The sequence below is a fragment of the Bacillus rossius genome, chromosome 8 (assembly GCF_032445375.1).
Source record: "Bacillus rossius redtenbacheri isolate Brsri chromosome 8, Brsri_v3, whole genome shotgun sequence".
NCBI classification, from domain to species: domain Eukaryota; kingdom Metazoa; phylum Arthropoda; class Insecta; order Phasmatodea; family Bacillidae; genus Bacillus; species Bacillus rossius.
This window is the reverse complement of record NC_086336.1, coordinates 65,974,875-66,001,755: the sequence shown is the minus strand read 5'-3', so window position 1 is coordinate 66,001,755 and position 26,881 is coordinate 65,974,875. Positions and strand designations below refer to the sequence as shown.

Here is a 26,881-nt window from a genome sequence, read left to right as displayed (position 1 = left end):
AATTATGTCAATCTAACCTGAATTGTATTTCTGTATCAAATTCACTTCGCTCTGCAGAACAATTCCATGTCTGATTTTATCCTACGGTAATAATTATAGCCTTAGCTTCAGCTATCAGTAACGTGTGTTATCTACCTATGCCAAGGGCGTCCTAATGGTCGAGGTAGCCACCACGTGTACTTTTGTAACTCCATTATTCATCTAGGTAAATTTATAGGTATTTTAATTAGTTAGTCATAGTCATTCACTTGTTTCGCCGTCCAGCACATCCTTAATCGCAGCCTCCCGACGCGTCACGAACCATCATCTTCCCTACCGCTAGTCTCAGGATAGCCTGCAATCCCCGGTGGGGTATTTCTGGGACGTTCCGCAAGCCATGAAGCAGTGCCGCCATTCGAGGGCTGCGCGTGTGGATATTAAATGTAGACGATGATATGGCCAGTTACGTGACGGCGGCATGTACAATGTGATGTGTTAATAAATTCAATTGTACTTAAGTGTTTTTTCTTAATCATCATGGCATCCTGGGTGGCCTAAACAGCCCGGGGGGTCCTTTGTCGACGCGTCCCTGCCTGCAGCCACGAGGCAAAGAACCCCGCCCTCAAGTTGAAATTCCACATTCTAAATTCATTAATTCAGGAATCAGGCAGCGGGGACGGCGTATATGTCTCAACTGCTTCAACAAAATCAGCCCCATAGTCGTCTACCGTACTCCAGAACAATAAATTGTAGAAGTATATATAGAAATATATACTCCTACAATTTATTGTTGCTACCTTCACATTATATATGGACGTAGATAAATGGTAGACAAACGTTATTTCGAACTATTCAAAACGGTTGAATATAGTTTTAAACACCACCATAGTCACGTGATATTATATTTCTTTCCATACGATACTACTTTTTGTCATAATTAGTTTCGTCAACTTGTCGATGTTACGTCTGGCCATTGCGAGGAAACTTCGGACAGCGTCCAGTGGGTTACTATTTTTTGGAAAGTTTGTGTTTATCGTTGTGTATTTTTTTTTTAAATTACACAGGTAAGTCTTAAAAATTCTAAGCTTTACGTAATTTTTTTTTTATAAAATATCCGTATTTTAATACAGCTAAAGTAAGGTGTGAAGTTTTTGTGATTTAGGAAAAATATATCTCTCAATGGAGATGTTTCATCTACTGGCGGCGAGTGTAGGTTATTATTATTATTGCTGCAATTGGGTACTGAAGTGCCCGGTGGCAAGCATTCTCCTTACTTTCCCCGCACTCTTCTTCTGAACTGATCCACACTCCTAGCCGCCACACACTCCTCCTCCAGCCTATTCCATTCCCCTACCGTCCTCACGACCATCGCATTCTTTCCCCTTTCTGTCCTCCTCTTCTCTTAGAAAACCTTCCTACTTCTAGGCATTCCCATTTTGACTCGTCCCCCCAGCTCTCCCCATCCTCCCACTCCACTCAGCACTTGGTATATCTTGCCAGTCTCTCCTTCTGTCTTCTGTCCTTTAAGCTCTCCCATCTCAATCCTATCATCATCTCTGTGGTACTGCACTCCCCCTTCCCTTCTCTGTCCGTTCTCCTCCACTTGCCCTTCAACCATCTAGCTGCTCTCCTCTGCACCCCCTCCAGCTCCCTCTCAAGTACTGCCGTGTATGGGTCCCACACTGCTGCGGCATACTCCAGCATGGGGCGGACCATAGTTTTGTAGGCCTTGTCACGTATGCTGCTGCTTCCCCCCCTGAGCACTCGTCCCAGCATGCCCAGGGCCTGTCTGCTCTTCTTCACTACCTTGTCTACCCGCTCCCCCCACCCCAGGTTACCCTGCAGCACCACCTCTAGATATTTATAGCTGTCGGCCTCACTTATCACGTCTCCCCTCCAGCGATATTCCCTCCTGACAATCTTCCTCTTCCTGGTAAACCTGACCACTTTCGTCTTACCCACATTTATTTTCATGCCATTATTTTCCACCCACTCTTCCAGTCTTTTCAGATCATCCTGTAGCCCATTCCTCTCAGTATCCATGTATACTACGCAGTCGTCTGCAAATAGCCTGATATGCCCTTTTATCTCCTCTCCTATATCATTCATCATTATAGTGAAGAGCAGTGGGCCGAGCACACTGCCCTGCGGCACCCCTGACGTAACCCTTCCTTCCTCCGACAACTCCTCCTCCACACGTACCCTCTGTGTCCGGTTGCTTATGAAGTCACCAATCCAACCCACCACCCTCCTGTCACTTATAGCTCCCTCCACTTTTTTCATCATTTTCTCATGAGGAACTTTATCAAATGCCTTTTCGAAGTCGAAAAAACAGGCATCAATCTGCAGACCTTTATCTACCCCCTCCACCAGCTCCTCCAACAGGCCCGCCAGCTGAGTTTTACATGAATATCCCCTCCGAAATCCATGCTGTCTCCTGTCAATCCACTTCCTTCCGTCCAACTCCCCTACTACATGCCTGTGCACTAACCTCTCCATTACCTTGCCTACTGCCGACGTGATACTAACTGGTCTATAGCTCTCTTACATCTTCCAACCTCTCACCACTCCTCCCTGCCTTATACGCTCCCGGTATGTTTACATATCTGAGCATCGAATCCCCAAATAATGCCACCTTTACGCTTCCGGTTCCCCTGCCTTCCATAGGCCCCTCATTCCCAGCCCCTTTATTTGCCTTATCTTCCTTTAGCCTGCCTGTGTCCTCTCTGGCTACCTCAGCCCATGATTTCTCTTCTCCCTTTTTGGTTCTGCCGTTCTTGCATCCCGTCCCCTCCATTATTCTTACCCAGTACCCCTACCTCCCCCCTCGATTGTATCTTTCCAATTTTGTATCTGTTCCTCTAGCCCTACCTTTTGCTTCCGTAAGTTGCTGACCTCTTCCTCCAGGTCCCTAACCTTCCCGTTTTGCTTGCGTAGTCTGTCAATTTCTTTTCTCCCCTCCTCTAGTTCCCTCCTTAACATCCACACTTCATTCCTCAATTCAGCCTCCTTACTCCTAGTTTGCCCCAATGCCGTCCTTTTTGCATCTCTTGCATTTACCGCCACTCCCTGCCCCTCCTGCATCCTGTCTGCTTTCCCTGCTTCATGCTTCTCTCCTGTGTTTGCCCTTAACACTTCCTGCTGGAGGTCGCCATGTTTCATCTACTGGCGGCGAGTGTAGGTGTGCATCTATAGCTATCGGTGGAGTGAAATTAAAATTTTTTTTTAACTAAATAAGCGTCATTGAAGGGTGGAGATTGTCGTAGTGTGCGTACTTGTAAAGTATAAACAGTGGCACAAATAAAGTCTGGGCAGATATAAGGAGTGGAAGTGCGTGAAAGGTAAAGCTGGGTGACACTAGGCTAGTGATGTGGGGGAGGGATAGTGGCGTCCAATACGTGCGACGAGCGGTTTTACTTTTATTGTGGAGGTGTGACGGAGGGGGTAGAAGGTCTCAAGAATGAAGAGTGGGTTTGCAATAAGTGTGGCTTAACAAAGGAAGGTTGGTCAAATGCCGAATGTGTTTGATTGGGGAAGTCAATCGCAGGTGATGGGAAGGGAGCTAGGGCAGTCGGGTGTAAACCAGGGAGGGAATGGTAGTGTTATGTTCTGTGAGACTCTAGTTAAAGGAGGTGAGATCCTTAAAGAATAGGAAGCTAAGGGAAAGAAATGGAGGGAGGAAATCTCACAGCAGGTAAAGCAGAAAGAAAATGGCATATTGAGAAGGTTAGAAGAATATAGCACTGATAGAAAGTAATTGATGGACTTAATAAACTTGAGGAAGTTGAGAATCTAAAAAGGGCCCTAGCTGAAACGGAGAACATGTGTTCAGAGGAGCAGAATGTAGTTGTTCGAGGGGGAGGTGGGCTGAGGTGGCTAGTAAGAGGGTAGACAGGGATACAAGAAGAGACCGACAAAGGGGGCGAACTGGCAGGGAGACGGTAGCCCTGTGCGAGGACTCGTGAAGGCAGTCGGAAGTGGTGACAGTTGCGGATGTACAGGGAAGGGTAGAGGAGTGCAATCTGGAAGGTGTGAAAAGGGTGGTGGTGCAAGTAGGTACACATGACCTCAACAGGGATGGAGGGCCACAAATATTTGTAAACAAAATGAGAAAAATGCTACTTGAAATCAGGTAAAAAAAACCAGTGGGACCATGGTAGTGACTGGAGTGTTACCCAGGAGCGGAATTGATCTGTGAAATCTGAATGCTGCGGAGGCCATCATGAGAAAACAGGGCCATACATGGCAGGAGCAAGATAAGTAGTGGCATATGGCTAGAGACCATAGACTGTCCATCTGAACAGAGAAGGTGAGGGAATATCAACACAGGTGCTGAGTGCAAGAAGTGGCAGGCAGAGAAACATGCAAGGAGGGGAGGATGCAGACAGGGGAGTAAAGAGGAGGCAGGAGGAATGGTGGTAATGAGACGAACTGGTGGGACAGAGTAGGTGAAGATGAACAGGGCAAGAGAGGAGCTGATGAAGAAAGGATTATGTGGGAAAAGAACACAAAATGTTTGGAAAGGAACATAGTCACGAAGGGGAAAATACAACAATGTGAAGGTAACAACAATAAATTGTAGGAGTGTATGTAGAAAGGTTGACATGTTCTAACAAGGTAGAGGCCTATGGGGATGTTATTGTTATAGCAGTTGAGACGTGGTTGGACGAAGAAATCGGGGACGGGGAACTGCGGAGGATAATTATGAAATATTTAGAAGGAACAGAAATGGGGGAAGGAATAATGGTATGTGTGCAGGAGGGACTCGTTGAGTGAGGGAGAAAGCGGGAGTATTGTAATTACGAATCCAAGCTGGGAGAAACAAGGTGTGCAGAACCCCAGGGCAAGTGGATGAAGCCATCAAGGCTGAACATGCTAGGGATGCCAGGGGCGGGGTGGGAACAGGGACCGGAGGAGCTGGTTGACTGTGGACTGGGGCAGGTGGTTGGGAAGCGCACCTGAAAGGGTGACGGTAGAGGCGAGGAGAGTGGATATCTCCTGGATGTGGTGCTTGTGAGACCGGTGGAGCTGCGTACATTATTGCAACCAAGATAACACAAAAACAAATTAGCAAATTTATTATGTTCCTGAAATTGTAATATAGATAACCTAATGTTCATCTTTCCACTGTCATAATATTTACTGCAATTATGTACCCTAAAATACTTATTATCAACGTTATAAAGAGGAAAAAAAGAAAACAGTAAATTAATTCTTCTCTCACGTTGGCACCAGTTTTTACTCAAGAGGCAAACGTAACATAACTCATTGAAACATGAATGAAACACTAATGACATCAACAGCAGCAGCTTCCCCTGCCTCTGGAAGGCTCACAAACAAACATAAACACACAAGTGAAAACATTTCAGAAGTAAGGAAAGACTTAATTATTAAACCAAGCTATTAAACTATCATTAAAGTATATGCACATATTAAAAAAAAAAAATATGTATTGTAATTTGAAAAGTTTTTGTTTGAGAAGAACTGAGCCACTCCAGTAACGAGCTTGGCGAGGGGGAAGGGGCATTCACTGTCGCGATGATTCGTGTCGCGAGGGCGTAACAGGTGGAGGTGGTTAGGTTCATTGGGTAATTCTGAAGGTGAGACAATTTTCTGTTGGGGGGAATTAAAAAAAAAATAATCATTATTTGAATTGTAATACCTACATTAATACGCAAGTTCGAACACTATTTATTTTGCACTCCAAAAGTAGCAAAAATATGTGGTTTTACATAGTGAATTCTAAAGAGCTAAAGCAAATTCGATGAGAAAGCTCATTGGAACAATAACTGCAATGCAACTGATTGTGTGGAAACGGTCGGAAACAGGTGATTAAGGTGCTGTGTTGTTGAACAGGCTGTGTGAACAAAATAAGTTAATACTTTAGCATGATTATTATTCTTATTTGCAAATCAGTTATGATTGAGGCAGACAGTGTGAAAGGTGTTCATTTGTGAATATTCTAATTTTAAAATATAAGGCAACACTATTTATATCAGGTATCTACTTATACCCACTTTTACCTAGTAAAAAGAAATTAGATTTGTTAAAGAAGTATTCTGTAAAGCTGTGACTGTGTATTGTGGGGTGTGGAGGCCAGACGCGATGCCGAAGAAGCCGGTGATAAACGCCTACGCCCTGTTCGTGGCCGACCAGAAGAAGCACGGGGTTCGCTTCCAAGGAGACGCCTACCAGTACTTCGGCCCCGCCTGGCAGGTGAGTCGCGACGTGCTCGCTGCAGCGGGTGTGCTCCGAGGGTGGCTCCAGGGAGCCTGTCCAGTGGGTCGTGTCGCTGCATGGTCCAGCTCTCGCAAGTCAATTGCAGATTGCACTGGGTTTGAAAATAAAGAAAAGAATAGCTTGCGAAGTACAAGTTCTGCGCTGTAGTAGATAAGAATCAGTGGCAGGGGAGGCGTTAATGTGAAGATACAGCACATTTGCGCTTGAAAGTAAACTAATATCGGCAATATTGCCCTGAGACAAGCGCATGTCAACATGAACAACTTTGGGCCTAGGCAGTTCAATTTGAATAAAGCCTTGTTGTCATAACATTTGCACAGATTTTTTTTATATATCGTAATAGTGACTTTCACAATATTATTATTGTATGATCCACAGTGAAGCTGCTGTACTGCCACAGGTGGTTGGTAGTTCTCAGGTTTGTAGTGATAGCATTATCAGTGTGTTCATACCCAGCAACTAAACAAGTTTTAAAAAAAAAAAATTAAAAAATCAATTTTTCATCATGTGTAAATGCCAGGTACAGCAGTTATTACAAATTTTTTTTTTCTTTCCAAAATGTTACAAATGAAAAGAATTTAAAAAAAAAACTTGATATAATTACATAGTAAAGAACTATTTAAGTTATACCTAAGTATTCTAATACCTGCCAAGTATCAAGGTTGTAGGTGTTGTAGCTCTGGAGAATATGTTTTAGTGACTCTTGGTGTTGTATGTGTGTAGAGAGAGAGAGAGAGAGAGTATAATTATTGCCACAAACTGTCACAAGTATAACCGATTTACCTATATTCAAAAGAACAATCAAACAAGTTCTGTTAGAACATCCTTCCTACTCTCTGATAGAATTCTTTGACCTAATAACAGATAAGAAAACTAAACTTTGGTAAATTTTATTTAAATACATCACAAAACGAGGAGAAAAATATTGAGTTTTGTAAACTAACTTTTCACTCTGAGCTTTAGACTACAGTTTATACAATTTCTTATGTACCCATTTTTTTTTTTAATCTCTTTTTCTTACTTTTGAAATGTAAAAGTACACTGTAATATTTAGTTTTTGTGGTTGTACAGTTTGTTTGTATATTATGTATATATTTGTAATTTTTGACTTGTTCTATATCCCGGAGTCCTTACCTCCATATGGGATCTACAGAACAATAATTGAATAAATAAATAAATAAATAAATAAATAATACTACCATGTTACTGGAGGAATGTAGAGTGAGTACCCGAGGAGACTGGTTGAGAGAGGCAGCCGCTCACCAGAGCTCCGTGCGGCGTGTGGCGTGTGGCAGGCGCTGCCGGAACACGAGCGCGCACACTTCACGGAGCTGGCGCGCGACCTCAAGTTCAAGCAGCGCTCGGAGCTGGAGTGCAAGTTCACCACGTCGGGGCAGAGCTACGCCGAGGTGGAGCGCATCCGGGCCGAGAGGGGCGAGAAGCTGTCGCAGATGAACCAGACCATCCAGGACACCGTCGCGGGACTCGCCCTGGAGAACAGTGAGTCCGTGACTTGCTTCTGAACTAGCTCTCGGCAGGTTCAAGTGGACCGTCCACACTGTTCCAAGAATGTTGCATTTATTTCCCTGAAATGCATTCCATTCCAACCACGTAAAAATTTTGAAAATAATAAGAACACTGATGTTTTGTCTCACCTTACTTCATAATAAAAAAAATAAGGTTTTTTTGTATTCTCATAACATTGCAGATTTAAATGTAGTTTTTTTTTTTTTTTTTATAGTCATATATGTGTTAGTTCGAGTGTGATTTATATGGCAAAAATAATGATACGTGTTACTATTGTTTAGGATGATTTTACAATAATTCTAGCTGGAAATATAAAGCATAAACTTAGTTCGATGTAAATGCATGGCAGTCTCTCCCAGCTGTGGGGAAACGCACAACACCGGAGGGTGTTTCAGACAGGGATGTTGTGCAGCCCTGACCGTGCGTGTTCTGTGCAGAGCTGGCGCAACACCCCTTCTACCTGATGCACGTCAACTACTACTGTGCCTCCGACCAGGGCGTGTACTACCCCGCCGAGGTGGGCCTGGTCAAGTTCAGCTTGGCCGGCGGCGTCCAGGACTTCTACCACAAGATCCTGAACCCAGGTGAGTGCCTGTGCCTGCCCCTTCGCCTTGTGGTCTGGGCCCTGGGGCACTGCTCGGGCCAGGAGTCTACTGCTTCACTGGGTCCCTGCCCCTTCGCCTCGGGACAAGGGCCTGCCCCTTCGCCTTGTGATCTAGGCCCTGGGGCGCTGCTCTGGCCAGGTGTCTGCTGCTTCACTGGGTCCCTGCCCCTTCGCCTCGGGACAAGGCCTGCGACGTGTGGTACTTGGTAATGTTGCAGTGATTTTTTTGATGTGTAAAAATCATGTCTCTCTGTACACTGTATTTGGTTGAAGTAATTTCGTGGAAATGGAACGAAAGTCAATGAACTGAAATGAGGGACAAAGATGGAGGACCCACGTGAAGCTACGTAAACCCGTGTATAGTCGCTTTTGTAAAAAATGAGGGTACATACCAAACATGTTGATAGACCAAATAAACTTTATGATTGTAACCGTGGTGCTGTGCTCAAAACAAAACCATAATTATTGATAATAAATGTCCGGTGGAAGCGTCAGGCTAATTATCTGAAAGAACTTGCCAGAGGGGCACAGCCCACTTACAAACACAATTTAAAATTAACCTCCCTGACAGTAGGAAAGGTTACGTGGATTGTGGTTTCAAGTAGCAGCAAATGAAAACACTCGTATGGTTTGGTTTCATTAGAGGCTTTTACTGTTGATTAGTAGTTTAGTATCTTGTCATTGATAGGTTTCTTACATTAGAAAATATCTTACGGCATTACAGCCATTACAAACAAAACTGCTAACAATGTCAGATTCTTATTTTTGATACATTACATTGAGTAACTAACGAATAAAAGAAAGAAGAAAGAGGGGCCGGGGGGGGGGGGGAACACCATTTCATACTATGCTATGTTCAACTGTTTAGGAACATTGAGCTCGCAGGCTCATCAAACAAATATATGTGTTTAAAATACAATATTTTATAATAAAATGGAAAACGTCCTAAAACTGGCGGAGTTATAAACTGTTCTTCACTTCTTTTTGAGGGGTGCCGAAAGATGGAGGGAGACTCCGTTATAGAGGCTCACGAGTTACAGGTTGAGGTGCAAAATGTGGCGCCGGAACTGGGCCGCCATCTTGAACTGGTCTGGGGTCCTTGAAGTACTCTAGGATTCTGGAACCCTCTGGGATTCTGGAACCCTGCCTGTAACCAATAATCCACCTGGATTAGCTTGGTTAGCAGGCAGTTTATGACGGGCGAAGTTAAGCCCAAAAAAAAGGCAACCTAACAGGTTTGTGTGGGGCGAAGTGCAGCTTACCTTAGCTGGCAGGGTGAAGTAAATAGTGGCTGTCCCTGGGGGTGATCCGGGGATGCGCGGCACGGGAGCTCGCGGTAGCCATAGAAGAAATAGTTATGGCGAAAACCAAAGAAAACTAAAGTTAAACTTGACTATTTGAGCAGCTACTAAGAAAAACTAAAAAAAATCTAGGCGACATGGCTTGGCTCAGAAGCAACTACATTATTGCCGAAAGCGGATCACGATAGCTGCTGGTCGTTACTACGACCTGTTGCAAAGATGCGCGCTGGACGAGAGCTGCCCTCAAAATCCCTGAAAATGGCGCCGGGACGCTAACTTAAACTTTAGTCCCGTCGTCTGTTCCTCTGGAGGAGGGGATCGGGAACCCCGAAGTGCTCCGAAGGGCTCCGAAAGAAAAAAAAAAAGGGCTCCAGCGACCTATCGACTGAGTGTGAGGTCGACTGTTTCTCCTGGAGGGGATAGGGTGGTCAGTAGTGTGCTCTCGCTCTCAGCTGGTTCGTCCTTTCGTCGATAGATGGTGTAGGCATGCAGGTCGGAGTCTCGCAGAGACCATCGCGGCACTTGATGGCCGCCATTTTGCAAGTGGGGGGGGGGATTTTGGCCTTGAGAGGGGACATTGCCGCGGCTGGCCGATGACCGCTGTGGACCAGGATGGGGTGGGGGGTATGTCCGGTGAATGACCTGCCCTGGGAGAATTCGCCGGCCAGACGTCGGGACGTGCGGCGGAACTTGAAAAAAGGACACCAAAACGTGTTAGAGACCGCAAACTTCAGCACACCTCCGAGAAGGGGTGGGGGTGACCATGGGAAGCTTAGGGCGGCTACTTTCGTCACGCGTAGTGCTAAACTCGTGACGAAACGCGACGGCCAGTGGATACCGTTGCTGATGATAGTCCTGTAGTCGGCTAGACCTAGCAAATTTGGTGGGAAACGGTGGTGAGAGCACTATGCTGCTCAACAAGGTAACCTGCCGGTACACTCGACCGAACAAGTTTGGATGGGGCGAAAGCGTAAAATTAAAGTTATAAAAAAATTTAAAATTTTGTAAAACTAAGAAAAATAAAAAAAATCGTGCCTAAAGTAGCACTGATTCGGCACATACTCCCCCGCTTGAATGCGGAGCATATAGGGAAAAAAAATAAACTTACACTTCTTAGTAAAACTAGTACCAGGTTCGCCTGTATCTTACTACTTATAAAAAAATATTTTGATAAAATCGAAGGTGTATATAATTATTTAAATTACCCTTAACGGTGAATGATGTCATGAGAAAAGTTGATCTCAGATGTTGGGAATGGTGTCACGTGACAAAAACTCTAAATATGGGCTCTGTGAGGCGGGCCTAAAACACTGGGCCGGAACCGGAACTTGGTCAGTCGGGTGCCAGTTATGAAGGTGGGGATTTGTGTACCCCTGAAAATAATGAAAGTGGGCATGTAAACCCCTGTACAATAGTCTTTCCATAAGAAGCCGAAGGCATTGGGACTTAGCCCTGCACAGTCAGGCGATGGAGAAGATAGTCAAATTTGCTGCTTGCCCGAAGGCGAAACAGAGCCTCAGTCCCGGAGTGACACAGGACCTAAGGGTGGAATTCCCTTGGTGGAATTTTAAATGATTGGGGATGAAAAACCTCAACAGATCAACAATCCGTAGGAAAGAATGAATTTAAAAATATTAAATATTCGACAAATTAAGAAATTTCAGCGCATACCACTCTGATGTTTATTATTATTAACTAATATTTATTATTTAAAGTATTCTGGAAAAAAGCGATAAATTAACGACTCTTCGCACTCAAATTTAAATTATTTAAAGAAATGTAAAATTCAATAAACCAACAATTATAAATCAAAAAGGGATAAATTATAATGGAGCGGTTAGATCTTCCATGACTGCTGATAGACTTCGCACTGCCTGAGAGGGGGTTTGAACATAGGCCGTCCAAAGATGAGTGGTGGGAATGTAACCCAAAGAACACTCGAAAATGGTCATGAGATATTTCACTCAGAGGACCTTGGTCATGGCTCGTTGGCTCAGAGGACCCTAACTTTTGCGCCGCTCGTTGGCTAGCTTGACCTAGCTCCTATTTTAGAAAAACACATAAAAGAAACCAGTTTGCCGTCTGGAAGTCACGTCGCTCTTACTTAAATAAACAATCTCATCGATAACGATGTAAAAGAAATCCAACTTTGGGGTAGAATGCAAAAGAAAAAAGAAAAATGGCTAGATGTGACAGCTTCAGTGCTCAGACTCTATGTACGTCACTGTACATCACATTTACGTGCAAGGGAAAATAAAGAAATAAACATGTACAAGTATTAACGCAAAATCAGTACAAAAAAACACTACAAACATATTCTTGCTTACTTTACGAATTATGGTTATTAAAAAAAAGGAACGTAATCAGAAATTAAATATATGAAATCGTGGAACAAGATTCATGAAGATTCAAAAAATATCAGAGAGGTATTTCTGAGTAAAAAAAATTAAAACTATTTACGTCAAGTAGCTTGTTAAAGACTGAACTTACGTATGTAAAAATTAAAAATTAAAATATCTTAAATTACCTAGCTTGTGCTAGTCTAGAAACGGGATGCTCAAACATACCCAAATTAATTAAGTGGACCTCTCGTTGGGGGTTGAAAGTATTTCACTACTCTCAGTGATTACCTTAAATATTAAAATGAGACTAGTCACCTCGTAGCTGCTTAATTTCTGGGGAATACGTATTTTAATATGATTGATTTTATTATTATTAATGAGCTAAAAGAAAAGATAAAAAAATATGTCTGTTGCCCTACTACTTGTAATAAAGCAGAATTAATTCCATGACCTTTGACTGTAACACTTTAGTCCAAGACAAGATTAATAATTAAATAGAGTCCATTTAAACTTGGTTTGAATTATTTAAAATAAATCCTTAAAATCATTTAATAAATAAAAAAATTAAATTTAAAGCTTAACCTTAAAGTACCTGTAAGCTTACAACTATTTATGCCGTTGTTATATTAATGAAATGAAATTCATCCTGTTGATCTCAGATATTGGATATCGTGTAGGAACACCAAAATGGGCGCTGTGAGGGAGGCCGAAAAGCACTGAGGCCGAAACAAGGGAAATGCGTCCTTGAGCACTCAGTGACTAATGGGGATTGTAACCCCTGTAAATGGGTATGGTAACCCGTAACTTACAAACTAGATTGGGAATATAACCCCTGTACATAATTGTTTCGCTGTCCATAAGAAGTCGAAGGCATTGAGACATAGCTCTGCACAATCTGACGATGGATCAGACGAAATAGATGAATTTAATACTTGCTTAAAAAGCGAAGTACACCTCGGTCCCGGATACCTACATTTATTAACTCACATAGGCTCAACATGTTCAAGCTCTGACGGTTGATCAGACCATCAGGCTGAAGCAGAGAGACCTACGAGGGAATTTCACCCCTGAGTTAGTTCGGGTTCGAAACCCGAAAGATCAACAAATTTGGATGAAAAATGGATAATGAAAAAAATTTAGATGTTTAAAATTACCTAGCTGTACACCACCTTGTAAAGGAAATGAACACCGATCCAAAAAAATATAAAAGTTAATAAATTGTTTACTCAAAATTCATAATTACAAAAATATTATTTATCCTTTACTTAGTATTCTTAGATTAATTGGTAAATTGTTTATAGAAAACTCGACGTTAAAAAAGTTTAGTACTCTATCTTACAATAAATTCCTCACCTCATGGCTAGCGTAAAAGTATTGGGGATTCAACCCGTGTATATAAACAATTTAATTCAGTAACCTTTCCTTAAAGGCATGAGTGATTGCACCTCTCGTTGGGTGATCACGAAATAAATCTAAACAAAAGCTAGGCACATGGGTGTGTATGGTGACACAATGAAATGGTACGTCGAAGTATATTCACTTTGCTTGTGAACGATGCAATAGAATTAGAGTACTTGTTAAAATTACTTATGAGCATATTCTTATTTTATGTTACTTAATGAATGGACCCTTTTTTAGATTTATTTTATGTATTATTAAAATACTTAATCGTTAATTTTAAGATACTTAGAAATAGTAAACAATGGAAGTTTCTTAACATTAGCTAAAACAAAAGGTTTATGTTATCATATTATTTGTATTTTTTATATTATTATAAGTTATATAAATATGTTATGTTATATTTTACGTTTCCTTAGATTAAGAAAATACTTTGCTGCTAAAATTAATGCAGTATAGATTATTTATAGTGCTTGTTTTGTGACATAAAAATAATATTATTAGGACATACAAAGCATGGGTAGTTTGTTTACAAAATAAGTGTTACGTGGGTGGAGTAGAGAAGAGTTCCGCGCGGTTGGCGGCCCTGTCATGTGGAGCAAGGCGCCGAGAGACAAAACAAAAAATACCATGATGTCCGAAAGGACTTCTATTATCTGTTTTTCACAAAGATTGCCTGATTTGCAGGCGGATGTGTTATAAAAAAAAAGACAGATAAAAGGAGGAATTTAGACAAACTCAGGGCACTGTCGGCCGTGAGGAACAAACTAGATTGTAACGCATTATTTACGCTGCCGGACACGGGGTCAACGGCATGACCTCGCCTCCTCCAGCCGGTGAGGCGGGAAGGGGAGGGGTGAAGAGAATGACAGGGAGAATGACACGCGCGCTGATAAGGCACGATGCCTGAGGGCCGTCGCACCGACGGGGCCGCGCGGTGTCTCACCGCGCGCAAACACAGTCACGGCGGGACGTAAAATACGAGAGAATTTTAATTTAACTCACTTTGGGTGAATCAGATTGGGTGCCAGTTTTAGGACTTACAATAATACTATATATAGAAAATCTTAGTGACAAACAAAAAAAAATATTTATACCAAATAAATTTAAAGCATTCTCATAAATCAAACCAAAATACAGTTAACAATTTAAGAGTAACCATATCACACAAACTGCTACCACATTGTAACCGTAACCATGCTAACTGCTACCAAGTTGTAACACCCCTCGTGCCTCAAAATAGAATTATTTGGAATTAATTAAAAGAGCCTTGGAAACAAGCTGGAAAAAAAATACGTTAAATGAAATGATTTACCAGAGGCGACACGAGGTGGGAACAAACACAATTTAGGAACTTCCTGTAACAAGCAAAGGGGAAGTTGGGGGATCGTTATAATCAATAAAATAAAAACTACACGATTAACTTGATCTATAGTTTCCCTGTTTTATTTGCCCTGATGAATATCATGTTTCAATTATTTTAACATACCTACAAAAGATTTAACAATTTTCCAAGATTAACAAAAGGAACACGAAATTGGGGCTGGCCAGCGCTTACTTAAACTAATTTACATTCTTAGTTTGAAATATAAACATTTGCATTATGAGTGGATGGATCCGATGATTATATTCTTAATTAGTTCTATTCGTTTTACATTTTCTTGAGAAAAACACTGGTCGCTGGTGGGTTGGTCATCCGGTTGAGATAGTTCGTCGCTAGGTAAAGGGGAAATGTTGAAATTACATTACCACCCGGGGTCTTCAAACAATCACGTCGGGTAGTAGAAGCGTTTCTTCGAATGTGACCCACGGAACAGAAAAGGGGGGGTGGTCACGAGATGAGACCAATCAATCTCTCCCCGTCATCGAACCCTGTCTGCAACAGTCCAAATCAAAACTGATTAGAACTGGTATACAGGCAGTCTATGGGGCAGAAAATGCCCGGAAAACAAATTTAAAGGGAAAAAGGAGGGTTCGCGAATTATCACTCACCAAAACAGGGGAGTTGCCCAGCACGCTGCAGTCGTGGAGTCAGCCAGGCTCTGGAGCTCGCGAATTGCGCGGCAGGACGCGGATGATTTCTTCATAATAATAAATTTCAAAGAGAAAAATTTCTAAGGCAAATAACTAAACTATGCAGACAGACTAATCTACTAAAATGGACTTGAGGGATAGCATCCCTTATACAAGGCGACTACATATTCGTTAACGGTCGGATGAAATCTAGCCGATTCGCGATGGAGGTCTGTCTGCAGCCGTGACGCGAGTTGATCTGTGTGTCGCAGCAGTCCGCGTTTCGTAATTAAAGGAGCCGCCGGCGCTAACAGGTGGAAAGGGGGGGTGTCTGGGCCGCCGAAAAATACTGAACTTGCCCGAATACGGGCAAAAAAAAACTCTAGCAGGAGTCTTGAAGTTGGCCACACTGGGCGACCGTAGAGAACTCTATCGGAGGAGGCTGAGTTAAAAAGAATCGACTCGCGCCTGGCGTCCATATAACTCAAGGGAGAGCGGTGCTGCTCTCTGGTGCCTTAGAGGGTAGGCAAGCGGAGAAGTTCGCGACTTAGTCGCTAGGTAGTGTTTGCTGTCGGTTCTGGCGCCTTCGTTTTTGCGCGGCAGACCTAGAGAACGGTCACCGGTCCCCAGGGGGTTACGACCGGTCATTGGTCTTACTTGGAACTGAGAAGGGGGGGAGGTGGGGGTAAAATGCAACGTTGGTGGGAAACTACGCCCCGTCGTGGCTACAGAGGGGCGAATATAACACTACGACGTGATGAAAAAGGCGAATCTCAGCTCGTCTCTGCGAACTGGTCGCCTGCAAGCTACAGGCTTGCTTAGGCAGTTAGGGTCACGAAGGGAAATAATATTACAGGCTTGAGGCGTGACTGAAGGCGGGGGAAATGGTAAGCGGTCTGCCAGTCAGTGATTAGGCCAGCAGAATATCCGATACGCCGATGGGAAAGGGGCTCCAGAGCACTGAGACAAAGTTTAACTCAGAGGAGTACACCGGACTAACAAATTAAAATTACACTATAGTAGGGCAAATAAAATTTCTACACAAAAATTTAAAATCATAATAAAAATTTAAAATATATTGTGTCGAATTTACAAATTAACGGCACATGATATGTAGTGAAACTACCCCGGAATATATTTGATAAACTAAAATATTCATAGTAAAACGTAATCCCAAGTTTTTACCGAGGCAGATGTTACACATGACTGTCAAGTACTGAAAGAGTTGCCCCATTTTGGTTTTGTTTCATTTTACAAATGCAACACCATTAATCTTCAAAGATACACAACCAGTAACCTGAAATTCTTTATTTGTATAATGCAGTGCTTAAAACCTGAATTGTTTATTTGTTTAATAAATATTACTTAACAAAATTAAAGTCGGCAACATATTGAGATTGAAAGTCGTGAAATAAAGACAGTGCTGGTATTTGTATTTGTTGCATTTAAATTGTGGCAGATAAAGAAACTAAAATTTTCAAAAGTTTTGCTGTCCCAATTTTATTTTAAACAAACAGTATTGCTTTGAGTAATGCCTTGTGTCTGCACTACAATTTTCTGCTCTTTATTTCTTATTAGTCCAGACTAAATTGTTTACCTGTTTATTTACCACGAGCTCGTGAGATCAGGCTAAACTCCCCTCAGCTGCTTTAAGAATTGCACGAATGGCCATGGACAGTATATTTAGTTTTCTTTTGAAAACCTTTGTGGTGGTGATTTATGTTTAGGGTATTTTTATTATCATTGTTCTAAGTACAGAAGTTCTGTCTCGTTCCTTTATTTATAATTTTGGTTTGTCCGTTACATGCATCACTTGAGAGTGCAACTCGCATGGGATTAGAGATAAGTAGTCTGAAGTAACGACAGAGCGCTAGATTTGTTGGCAACATAGGGCAGCGTGGACTGGTACGCTCTAATATTCAGACTTTATCATAGGCTGTGGAAATATGCTTGTGAATTATCAACAACAAAGTGCACACCAGGTTGGAGCTCATGAAATTAGATCAAACCAGTTTCTGTTGCATTCGGTATGAAGAGTAATAATTGAAACAGCACCGAGCGATGAGTGCGGATAAGCGCAGACGACATTGTTTGTTTGTTTCAGGGCAGTTCCCCACCGGCTCGTTCCGGAACGCGATGGAGCACTCGAAGGAGACGCACAACCTGCCCTGCCCGCCTGACCCCAAGATAGCAGAGGCCGACTTCAACAAGATCGACAAAGAGATAAAAGAGTTTTTGTTGGTACGTCGTTTCTGTGGCTTTCATACGTGTACCGTCATCCTGGTGTCTCCGTTGAAGTGACAAGCATGTTCATAAAAAGTTAATCAAATTAATAATGAAGGAATGCAAAGTTCCGGACAGATCGTTTTGGTTGGTTTGTTGCATCCGTTACGTGCGGAATACATCCGACTAGTGGTGTTTACAGTGTTCTGAAGGACTGCGTCGGGACAGGGGTTGTGTTTGCAAGACGGAAGGTCCTGAAGGAAGCGTGATGCGGGCACGGACGTGAGCGGGGCGTGTGGGCGTGCGCAGGGCGCGGAGGGCCTGGCCCAGGCGGTGGGAGCGTACCGGCGCAGCCAGCGCCCCATCCGGCTGCCCCCGCTCTACACCTACTACAGCAAGGAGATGCTGCACTTCAACAAGGACAGCGACGTGGTGGTGCGCAGCTTCATGGCCCACCTGCCCGACGGCCAGCGTGAGTCACTCACAGCGACAAGCATTCTCAACTACTGCAGAAACAAAAAATTTCCTAAAAATTAGAAAATATTTATTTCCATAATTTTGGTACTTATAATTATCAGCGTGAAATACTTTTGCAGTTTAACAAAACTTTGTATGTATATGCCTAAATACAAAAAAAATCCACACTTGGTATTTGAATTTGATACGTCTACTCAAGAATACATACCATGTTTTATCGCATAAACATCACACACACATTTTGTGCTAAAATTAAGTTTGGAAAGTAGAGGTGCAATCTTCATGCGAGAAAAGCATTTTTTGTTGAGTTTACGGATTTCATAACAACAAAACTGTTCCATGGAAATTACGTTTAATTAAAAAGCCATAATTGCCAACTTGTATGATTTACTCGTAAAATATACGTAAAATCATGTTATTGCATGTGAAGTGTGTGCGACATTTTCGGTTTCAACAATTCTTGCTTATGATATATTATTAAATAAGCTGTAGAAGGATTCAATTGTGCACAATTTTTGCTTAGTGATATTAAAGTTTGAATACCCTTGATGCTGTGCTTCCGTCAGAAGGAGAATCCATTGTAAACGTCGACATTCTGGAAAATCGGGGAAATTATATATACAGATCTGAGGGGGCACAGGGGTTAATAATCCTTTTTGGTCCACTTACAGCCAAGGAAACAGTGGTCCTGGAAAGTGCTGTGTCAGTGAGTAAAGGGGCGTGTGCGTGCAGGGGAGAAGTACGACGTGCGGGTGTACGAGCTGCCCAAGCTGCTGTTCGAGCTGTGCAACGCGTGCGCGCAGCAGGCCGGCCTGGACTTCGGCTTCCCGTCCATCGTCGCGGCCCAGGCCGAGCTGGAGCGGGACGTGTTCTCCCACTGCGTCGGCATCGCCTGCCCCGTGAGTGCATCTGGAGGAGTTTATAATGTTATAGTTCATTTCTTCTATTAAGATTCATTTTTTTAATGATTATTGTTTCTAAAATTATTTGATTTTTTTTTTTAAATTGAAAAATTAGGTTATGTGCTTTGACTGAAATAGACAATTGATATTGTAATACATTATGATTATAATTAAAATGATTTTACGATTCAAAATTTAAAAATTATAAAAAAAAAATACATAAATGAAAATATAAATTATCTAGTTATATGTAGCTTGGTAATGTGTATTGTGTGTTTGTATATGTCTATATATAGCTTGTATTTAAAATGTCTTTTAATTAGGGATGCAGAAGTAGCATATCTTAATGTTGAGTCGAGTAGGGCAAAAAATTGAGTCTATTGAAAGTCAAGAAGTTAGCTTACTATTTTTTTTTTTTTGTCTTGTAAGCTCTACTAACAGGAAATAGAGCACAAAAGTAGTACATTCAGTACATTTATCTCATTATGTTTTTTGAATCACTGTCATAGTTCTAACCACATAATAGCACACATACGTAACCTATACAAGTTAGATTTGCAACAAAATATTACAACTTTTTGTTTCCATTTTTAATTTTTTCTATAAAAAAAGTGACTGGTACTATTTATTAAAAAATAGAATTAAGTCTTTTAATTATATTATGAAGTACACGGAAACTAAAATGTTTTGGTCCAGTTGCGTTGCAGTTAAAGAGTTTAAATTTAGGATGTTAATTTGATACATTAAATAGGAAAAAAAAATTATGATTCATCATTTTATTAACTCTGCCACTCCTATCGGGACTCGGCCGCTCCTGTTGTGGCGATGCGGCCACTGAGACCGGACTTCTCATCTCCTCGTCGCCCTATCCTGAGGGGGGCCCAAATCTGGAAAGACATCGCAATAATTTAGAGATTTAAAAAAAATTAGTTAACAAATTTTGCTTCTAAGAGTATTATTACGTTGCTAAGACATCATGTCAATATGAACATACATAGCTACCGTTATGAGTTTCACTCGGACTACAGAAGCAGTTGTTATGGACTCGTTAACGACGGCCGGCTGGCTGAGCGAGCTGAGCGAGCATGACGTGTGTGCAGTTCCACGAGGACGGGGACTACGCCTCGTTCTGCAGCCTTTCGTGGGCGCGGCGCTGGGCCTTCACGCTCGCCGACTTCTGCTGCAAGCACCTGGGCATCCACCCCGTGCCGGGACTGCACTGCCCCATCAAGGCCGCCCCCTTCCAGAGGATCGAGGCTCCCCAGCAGGTGCATAACCAGGGACCCCGACAATTCGCAAAAGAATAATGGAATTATCATTGTCCTTGGGTCGTTTGGCTGGGAGAAAAGTAGTTGGCTGGGGTGGAAGTGCTGAAGGGTGGCGGGGCAAGGATCATAGTTGAACAGTGTGAACGTTCTGTGATCCCTCCTGTAGGGACAGGGTTGATACTCTCTCGAGTATCGTTCAGAACAGGTCACAGACTCCCCCTGCGACCCCTCCCTGGCCCCAAGGGAGGGGAACGTTGGAAAAAAAAATTAAACAGAACAGAGCTGTAGCTAGATAATTTGTTACTAATCCTCAAAAACTATTGTATGTATATTGTTTATTGGTTAATGACATTTTTTTCTTCTGATGTTGATACATAATTATTGTATGGTACCGCGGACCCTCATCCCCCGTGAAAGGTTCAATTTTGAAAAATGCTCTGTTTCCCTTCAGTTTTGAGCTGGACATGCTTTAGGTCATGTGTGACGTGCCGTCCAGTGGGAGCGTGCTGAGTGCAGGCGTGCCGTGTCGCCGTGTGTTACAGGAGCAGTTCCTGAACGGCAGACCACAGCGGGTGCCGGTGTCCGTGCCCACGCCTGCGGCACCGGTCGTGAGTACCTCTCCCGGCGTCTCATTGGCTCCTCTCGGAGACTCACCCCTGACATCACAACTATAGCAACTCAGTACAAAAGATAAAGTTTCAGGCTACTTATTCAACATTATTGGTGTTGTATTAATGTGCCTCTGAGTTGATACACTCATGATTGTGACACCAAAGTAATTACATGAAGTTGCTCTTTGAGGAATTTGAAATAGGTTTAGTAGTAGCCAGGGGTTCAGTTGTCGGCTTGTGTCGGCAGACGGAACCCGAGCACAGAGAGAGTGGCGTGGGGGCAGAGTGAAGGGAGTGGCGTTGTTGCAGGCGGAGGTGACGAAGAAGCGAGTCCCGGTCGCGGAGCCCCTGAAGGAGCTGCGCCAGCCGCAGGTCTCGTGTGAGTGTCCAGGGGAGCGTGTGGCGTGTGGCGTGTTGTGGCGTGTGGCGTGCGGCGTGCTGCCAACTGTGCTCGTGTGTTCGCAGGTGTCGACGCGCTGGCCTCGCAGTTCTCCGACAAGCTCAGGACGTCGGGCAAGCCGGCCGGTAAGGCTGCCTGCCACGAGTGTGTCAGTTTGTTAGTTAGTTCGTGCCTCTGTTAGCGTGTCAAATAATGGCTTTCTATAAGCTTTTATTAGGAGTTTAACCATTTTTTCCCCAATTATTTTTGTTTTGGTGCCAAAATATCTGATTTTTTGACGGTTCCTGAGAATGCATGGTACTTTTTAAGAGAAAATGTTTAACCAGAACATTAAAATGTTGATTACATGTGATTCTAAACAACACAATAGGCCCAAATGCTATTTTTTATGTCATAATCGTGAAATAAATTGTGTAAGTACTACCAGTAATAGCTTAAAAAAAAACAACATATTTTTTTAAAAGACGAAATAACGACGAAATGTGTGGTTTTAAATGATGAAATCAGGTTCAAAATAAAACCATATAATCTTGGCTCTATCTATTAGTTAAAAAAAATTATTTAACGTTTGTAATGTTTGAATTGATTATGTGATTAACCAATTTTAAAATAACCATGCAAATTTAACATTCATAAAAGCATACTGAGTGCCTTATTTTAATTTTTTTTTAAATGTAACCAACTTTATTTAAGCAAAACATATACAAATCATAGGCTTACAATGTTTTATGTTTTAAAGCTTTGCAACAAACGTGAAGCTTCAAATCAGATGGTAAGCTTTGTATTACAACCAAAGCTTCAAATAAAATGAATAGCAAATTTACTAGCAAAATTAAATGTAATAGGTACTATAAATGGCTTCGATTTATTCACTTAGTTTGAAGCTTGGCACATGAAAGTGTCCACATATGGAAATTTAGGAAAGTTGCAATTGGTCAGGAAAAATCTGGGATTCCTTTGAAATTCTCCAGTGAGTCATCTGAGAGTAAACTCTGCCATAAATCAGTTCGTGGTCATACTCACTATGAATTAGCGTATGGAAAGTTCTGTTTTGACCTGGTTCAGCTACGGGGTTGGTGGAGAATGGATTTTCTTTATTTCTTTTATAATATTTTAAATAGATAAATTATTTCAAATAAAATAGGACAACTGTAATTTTGGCTGTAAAAAAAATAACTGCAAAGGTACCAAGAAGGCTACCTACTAGTTTTACATAAAATCTTTTAGAGGTGATGCATAATTTTGAATGATTACTTTGATCCATAATGAACATCTAACAGTTTGTTTCCACGCAGTTGTTGTTGAATTCCAACAGTGTTTAATTATAAATTCTGATTTATGTCTGTCATATCTATATTATTTTTCCTTCAATTGTTCTCTTAACATTTAATGATATGATTTTACCTATATGTTTTATGTGTTATGGTTCTTTAACCTTTGTTAGTGTCTTGTCTGTTTTGTTATCACTGCTAGTGTGTGGTACTCTTGCTCTCGTCTGCTGGCCATCTGTAGATGTTTTCCTCCAGTGGCACCGACGGAGGTGGGAGTCCATACACTGGTAGTGATAACTGTGTCCCTGTTATTGCATGTAGTGCCCACCGCTAAAGTCTACGACTGTTGGTGGGCACATGACAAATTCCAAATACATAAATAAATAAATAAAATAAAAATGAAGTGTAACGCCGGTGGGGCGCAGGGTCTGTGAGGGGGCCCAGCCGAGGGGTGGCCGGAGCAGAGCCGGTGGTGGGGGCGGGGCGCGGCGCCGCGGTGGCCCACAAGCTGGGGCTGGGGAGCACCGAGTCCGTGGCGGCGGCCGGCCGCGGGCGCCGGCTGCCCGACAGCTCGGGTCAGTGGTCCGTCCAGTCTTCCCTGTCTCTTCTCCAGCTGCCGCTCACATTTCCGACGTGATAGCGCCTTAGTAAATCCATGAACGCCCGGCTGTACGCATGACTCATTGTCACGTTCCGCCTGAGCCGAGCGTGCGAGAACCGGGCCAACCAACCGTGCGAGAAAATATTCTATAATATCAAACAGGTTAAGGCGGGCTTTTTTTAACCAATTGTTCGTGATTATATTTAAACAAATTATTTAAATTAAATTTGCAAAAAACTGTAAATAATATTTGAAAATTAAAAGGTATGCTATGCAATTTTTCCTCAATGTTTTCTTATGACGTTATCACGTGAAATTATCGTCTGTGAACCGACTTTACAGACAACCCCCTTTTTTTAAACAATTTTATGTACATTTTATGAAAATGCTAATGTGTTGCCTGACCCAACTGGACCAAACTGAAAAAATATGACCTTGCATGGTAATAAAATACCTCCATGAGTATTTTTTTTATATACAATTCTGGACTACATGACTACGGGCTGAAATTCTCAGCATACCAATTCTAAAAAGTACGCTATTTGTTTTACAATGTGTAGGTTCGCCATCTGCCTTACGAGAGATATTGTATCTTTCACAGTTAACTCTTCCCTGTTTGATATACAAGATTTTGTGCCCCCGAATGATGATTCTTCTGATTTAACTGTGTTTAACAATTAGAAATGTAAATTTTGTGAATGTACTGTCCTGTGTACGTACCGAATACGTACTTGACCAGTGCATAATAAAAACACAAAGTACATATCTTAGTTTTCCCATTTTTGGTTAAGTTTAATGTAGAAGCAGGCATACATTTTTCAAAGAGATTTTTGTGAATGATATCTGTTTCTTAAACCTGTTACATATTACAAAATTGAAAATTCATCTGTTTATTGAATAAAAGTTTTAAGGGATAAACTAAAGACAAAACTGAATTTCAGAACTAATCTTAACTTCATTGCGCTGAATTTTTGCACTACATTCCTTTTGTTTTCTCGCTGCAGTTTTGCACATTGTGTCTCATGTAACATTACTTCTGTTCGGGTCACTAGCAACTAGAGATGATATGTTTGTGTGGATTGTGTGACAGTGGTATGAAATATTTTTTTGTATACGTGGAATTTGCTTAAAGTCAATCAAAATGCGTGAACATTTTTAACACACTGCTTGGTTCAATCAAAAATTAATTAATTGCTTGTTCATTCCTGCAATGAAGAATGAAAATTGTGTCTTGTATTGAATGTAAACTGTAACTTATGGTTTTTACACTTGCTGATCTGACGATTTATGACAAGTTCGTAGCTATCAGTTCCTTATTACTCACATTTGAAATTTGTGTCAAATTGTAATGCTTGATGTTATCTTTCAGGTAACTAACAATCGACCAGATTGTTAGGTGACGACAGGTGAATCAAGATGATTGCAACTCCTGGTTCGGAGGTGGGACATTCAGTCAGTCATGATTGTGTACTGATTTCTGTTAAGTTTATTTTTAATGTTTGATACAAGGATTTTATGTTAACTCCAGACTTGTTCATTATTTTATAAACAGTTACTCATAAGAGTTTATTTTTGTACGAGTTTCAAAGTTTTAGAGGAGTAAGATTTTGCGATGAGTGTGGGTTCTGCATGCAGTTGCCGGCAGTCTTCTAAACTCTAAAGCTTTGAGTTATGTGTGAAGGCTCGGAAGAAAAGGTATTGAGACTGGACTAGGTGACACCAGTGACTACGCTACGGTGGCTGCTGTCAAGATGTTTGCTTTTTGTTTATTCTTACTTATTACTAGACATGTTCCATACAGTATGTGCATAGACATCAGTGCGGTTACTGCTTTAGTCTTTACTCTCCAGCATATATTATCACTTTTATTTTAATTTCAGTGCTAATGAGTATTCCCAGCAGCAAATTGTATGGCAGTTTATTGAGCCCTTGATTAGTATTGTGTGTTCAGTCGTTGGTTATTTTTTACTGGTGTGATGAATGTCACAGTAATTGTTAGTTTTTAACTATTATAAAAAATATTAAGGAGTCCTGAAAATGGCTCACCTGGTATTTGTACTTCTTGTGTTACTTATCAAGTGTAAGTGTGTGTAAGTCTGTATTTGACTTTTTATTAACGTCATGTCCTGTGCAACATGCGATTTCTTGATTTGTATTATGGCAAATACAACAAAGTTACTAGGAATGAAAGTGATATTTATAATTTGGAAGCAAGCTTCATGTTTAGTTGTGTATTTTAAGGGTTTTAACGCTGCTGTTGTTTCTTCAAGAGTTCCTGGTATGTGAGGTAGAGGTTACATTGTTACATATTTGCACTGTTACAATGTCTGTGCGGGAAAGAATTTTTTTGATGCTGGAAAAAAATTTTCTCATGAGAAACATTAATGGAAAAATATCAATAGAAATATACAAAACCTAGAATTTGGTGTCCTGAAATTATTATTTTTTAATATCCTTCACAAGGGTAAAATGTAAAATATAAATAAAACCACATTTAAAATTAAGATGTAAATATATTAAAGATTGCAGGCTTTCGCGGCCATTGAAGTAGCTTGGCTTCTGGGTTGTAGCTGCGTCCAAGGCGAATATATCACTGACTTTTCTGTTGATGTTGCAGTGGCCATCATCAGGGTCGAGTTACCCACCGAGGTTATTACAAGTTCATTTTTTAATGTGGTATTTCAGGTATGTCGTAGGTAATTACATACGTCAGTTGTTAAATAATATCACACTGCCTTAAAAACTTGTTTTGTAAACAAAACCGTAAATGCATATTCTATTGTGGTAATCGTGAAACTGTCATATTTACCATAGTTAAAGTTTATTTTGAAGTAAATATGTACTATGTATGTTCTGCAGTTGATTTATTTAAAGATAAACTTAAAATTCCAAAAAATTTCTGGAAATTAATTTTCCTTCCTGACGGGGAAAAAATGTTTACTTTCCCTAAATTTTTCCAGAGTATTGGGATCCCGCACAGACCTACTTTTATTATTTTTTTATTTTTTGTTGTCTTGTTGGTCTATGTGATCACATTTTGTATCTTTTTAGTTGCCTGTGTATTATTTAAAGAAATATTACTTATCAGAAATTATTTGGCTTATAATAATTTAGATCCTGATTTTAAATAAATTCATGTGATCATATTTAAACAGTTATAAAAGGATTTTCTACTAAACAAGTCTATTTATGGTTTTTATGACATATGGAATTTGTCTGTAGTATAAAGTTTTGAATTAACTATGTGTATGTAGCCAATCATCTTCGAAATGCTTCAGTGTTAAAATATCATTCGTAAATCAATAAAAATTATGCTATCCCTTAAACGATAGTTTTTTCAGGGTGTAAGAGATGATAATTTTGCAATCCTTGATATTATAAATTCTCTTTTATGTTGTGACTGTTTAAACTTTGTTAATATTGAAATTACCTTGTTTTCTTATCAGCAATACCTGGTTGAATATGTGCTCAAGATCTAGTGTTACATATACTTTGTAAAGTGTTAGAAAACTGTAGTAAAGCATTAGTTGTTCCAGTGCTAATCTCTGCTGCAAATCTGTAGCACTCTTGTGTTGTGTGTTATATAGTAGTGTGTGTGCACATGAAGACATTTGCAGAACACAAGATATTTGTAAATTAGAGGATTTCGTCATTTGTACTTTCAATATGCTTTTGTTTACTGCACTTTGCCAAATCAGAGATAATAGTGATGCACTGAAACGAA

At 41.1% G+C, this 26,881-nt stretch overlaps 1 protein-coding gene across 4 annotated transcripts; it reads left to right on the top strand.

Moving 5' to 3' along the window:
- The first annotated feature begins 954 nt into the window (after positions 1-954).
- LOC134535130 (protein maelstrom homolog) lies at positions 955-26,881 on the top strand. Of its 4 annotated transcripts, none has more exons than XM_063374071.1 (13): positions 955-1,043; positions 6,080-6,195; positions 7,515-7,719; positions 8,184-8,330; positions 17,509-17,645; positions 17,937-18,099; positions 18,837-19,003; positions 20,107-20,274; positions 20,817-20,882; positions 21,195-21,264; positions 21,351-21,410; positions 22,982-23,131; positions 24,527-26,881. In XM_063374071.1, the coding sequence occupies exons 2-13, from the start codon at positions 6,085-6,087 to the stop codon at positions 24,532-24,534; spliced, it is 1,452 nt and encodes a 483-aa protein (XP_063230141.1). In that variant the 5' UTR covers positions 955-1,043; positions 6,080-6,084; the 3' UTR covers positions 24,535-26,881. The 4 variants fall into 4 exon arrangements, with proteins under 4 accessions (XP_063230141.1, XP_063230139.1, XP_063230143.1 ...); XM_063374069.1 differs by having other exon boundaries at positions 6,075-6,195; XM_063374073.1 differs by lacking the exon at positions 22,982-23,131.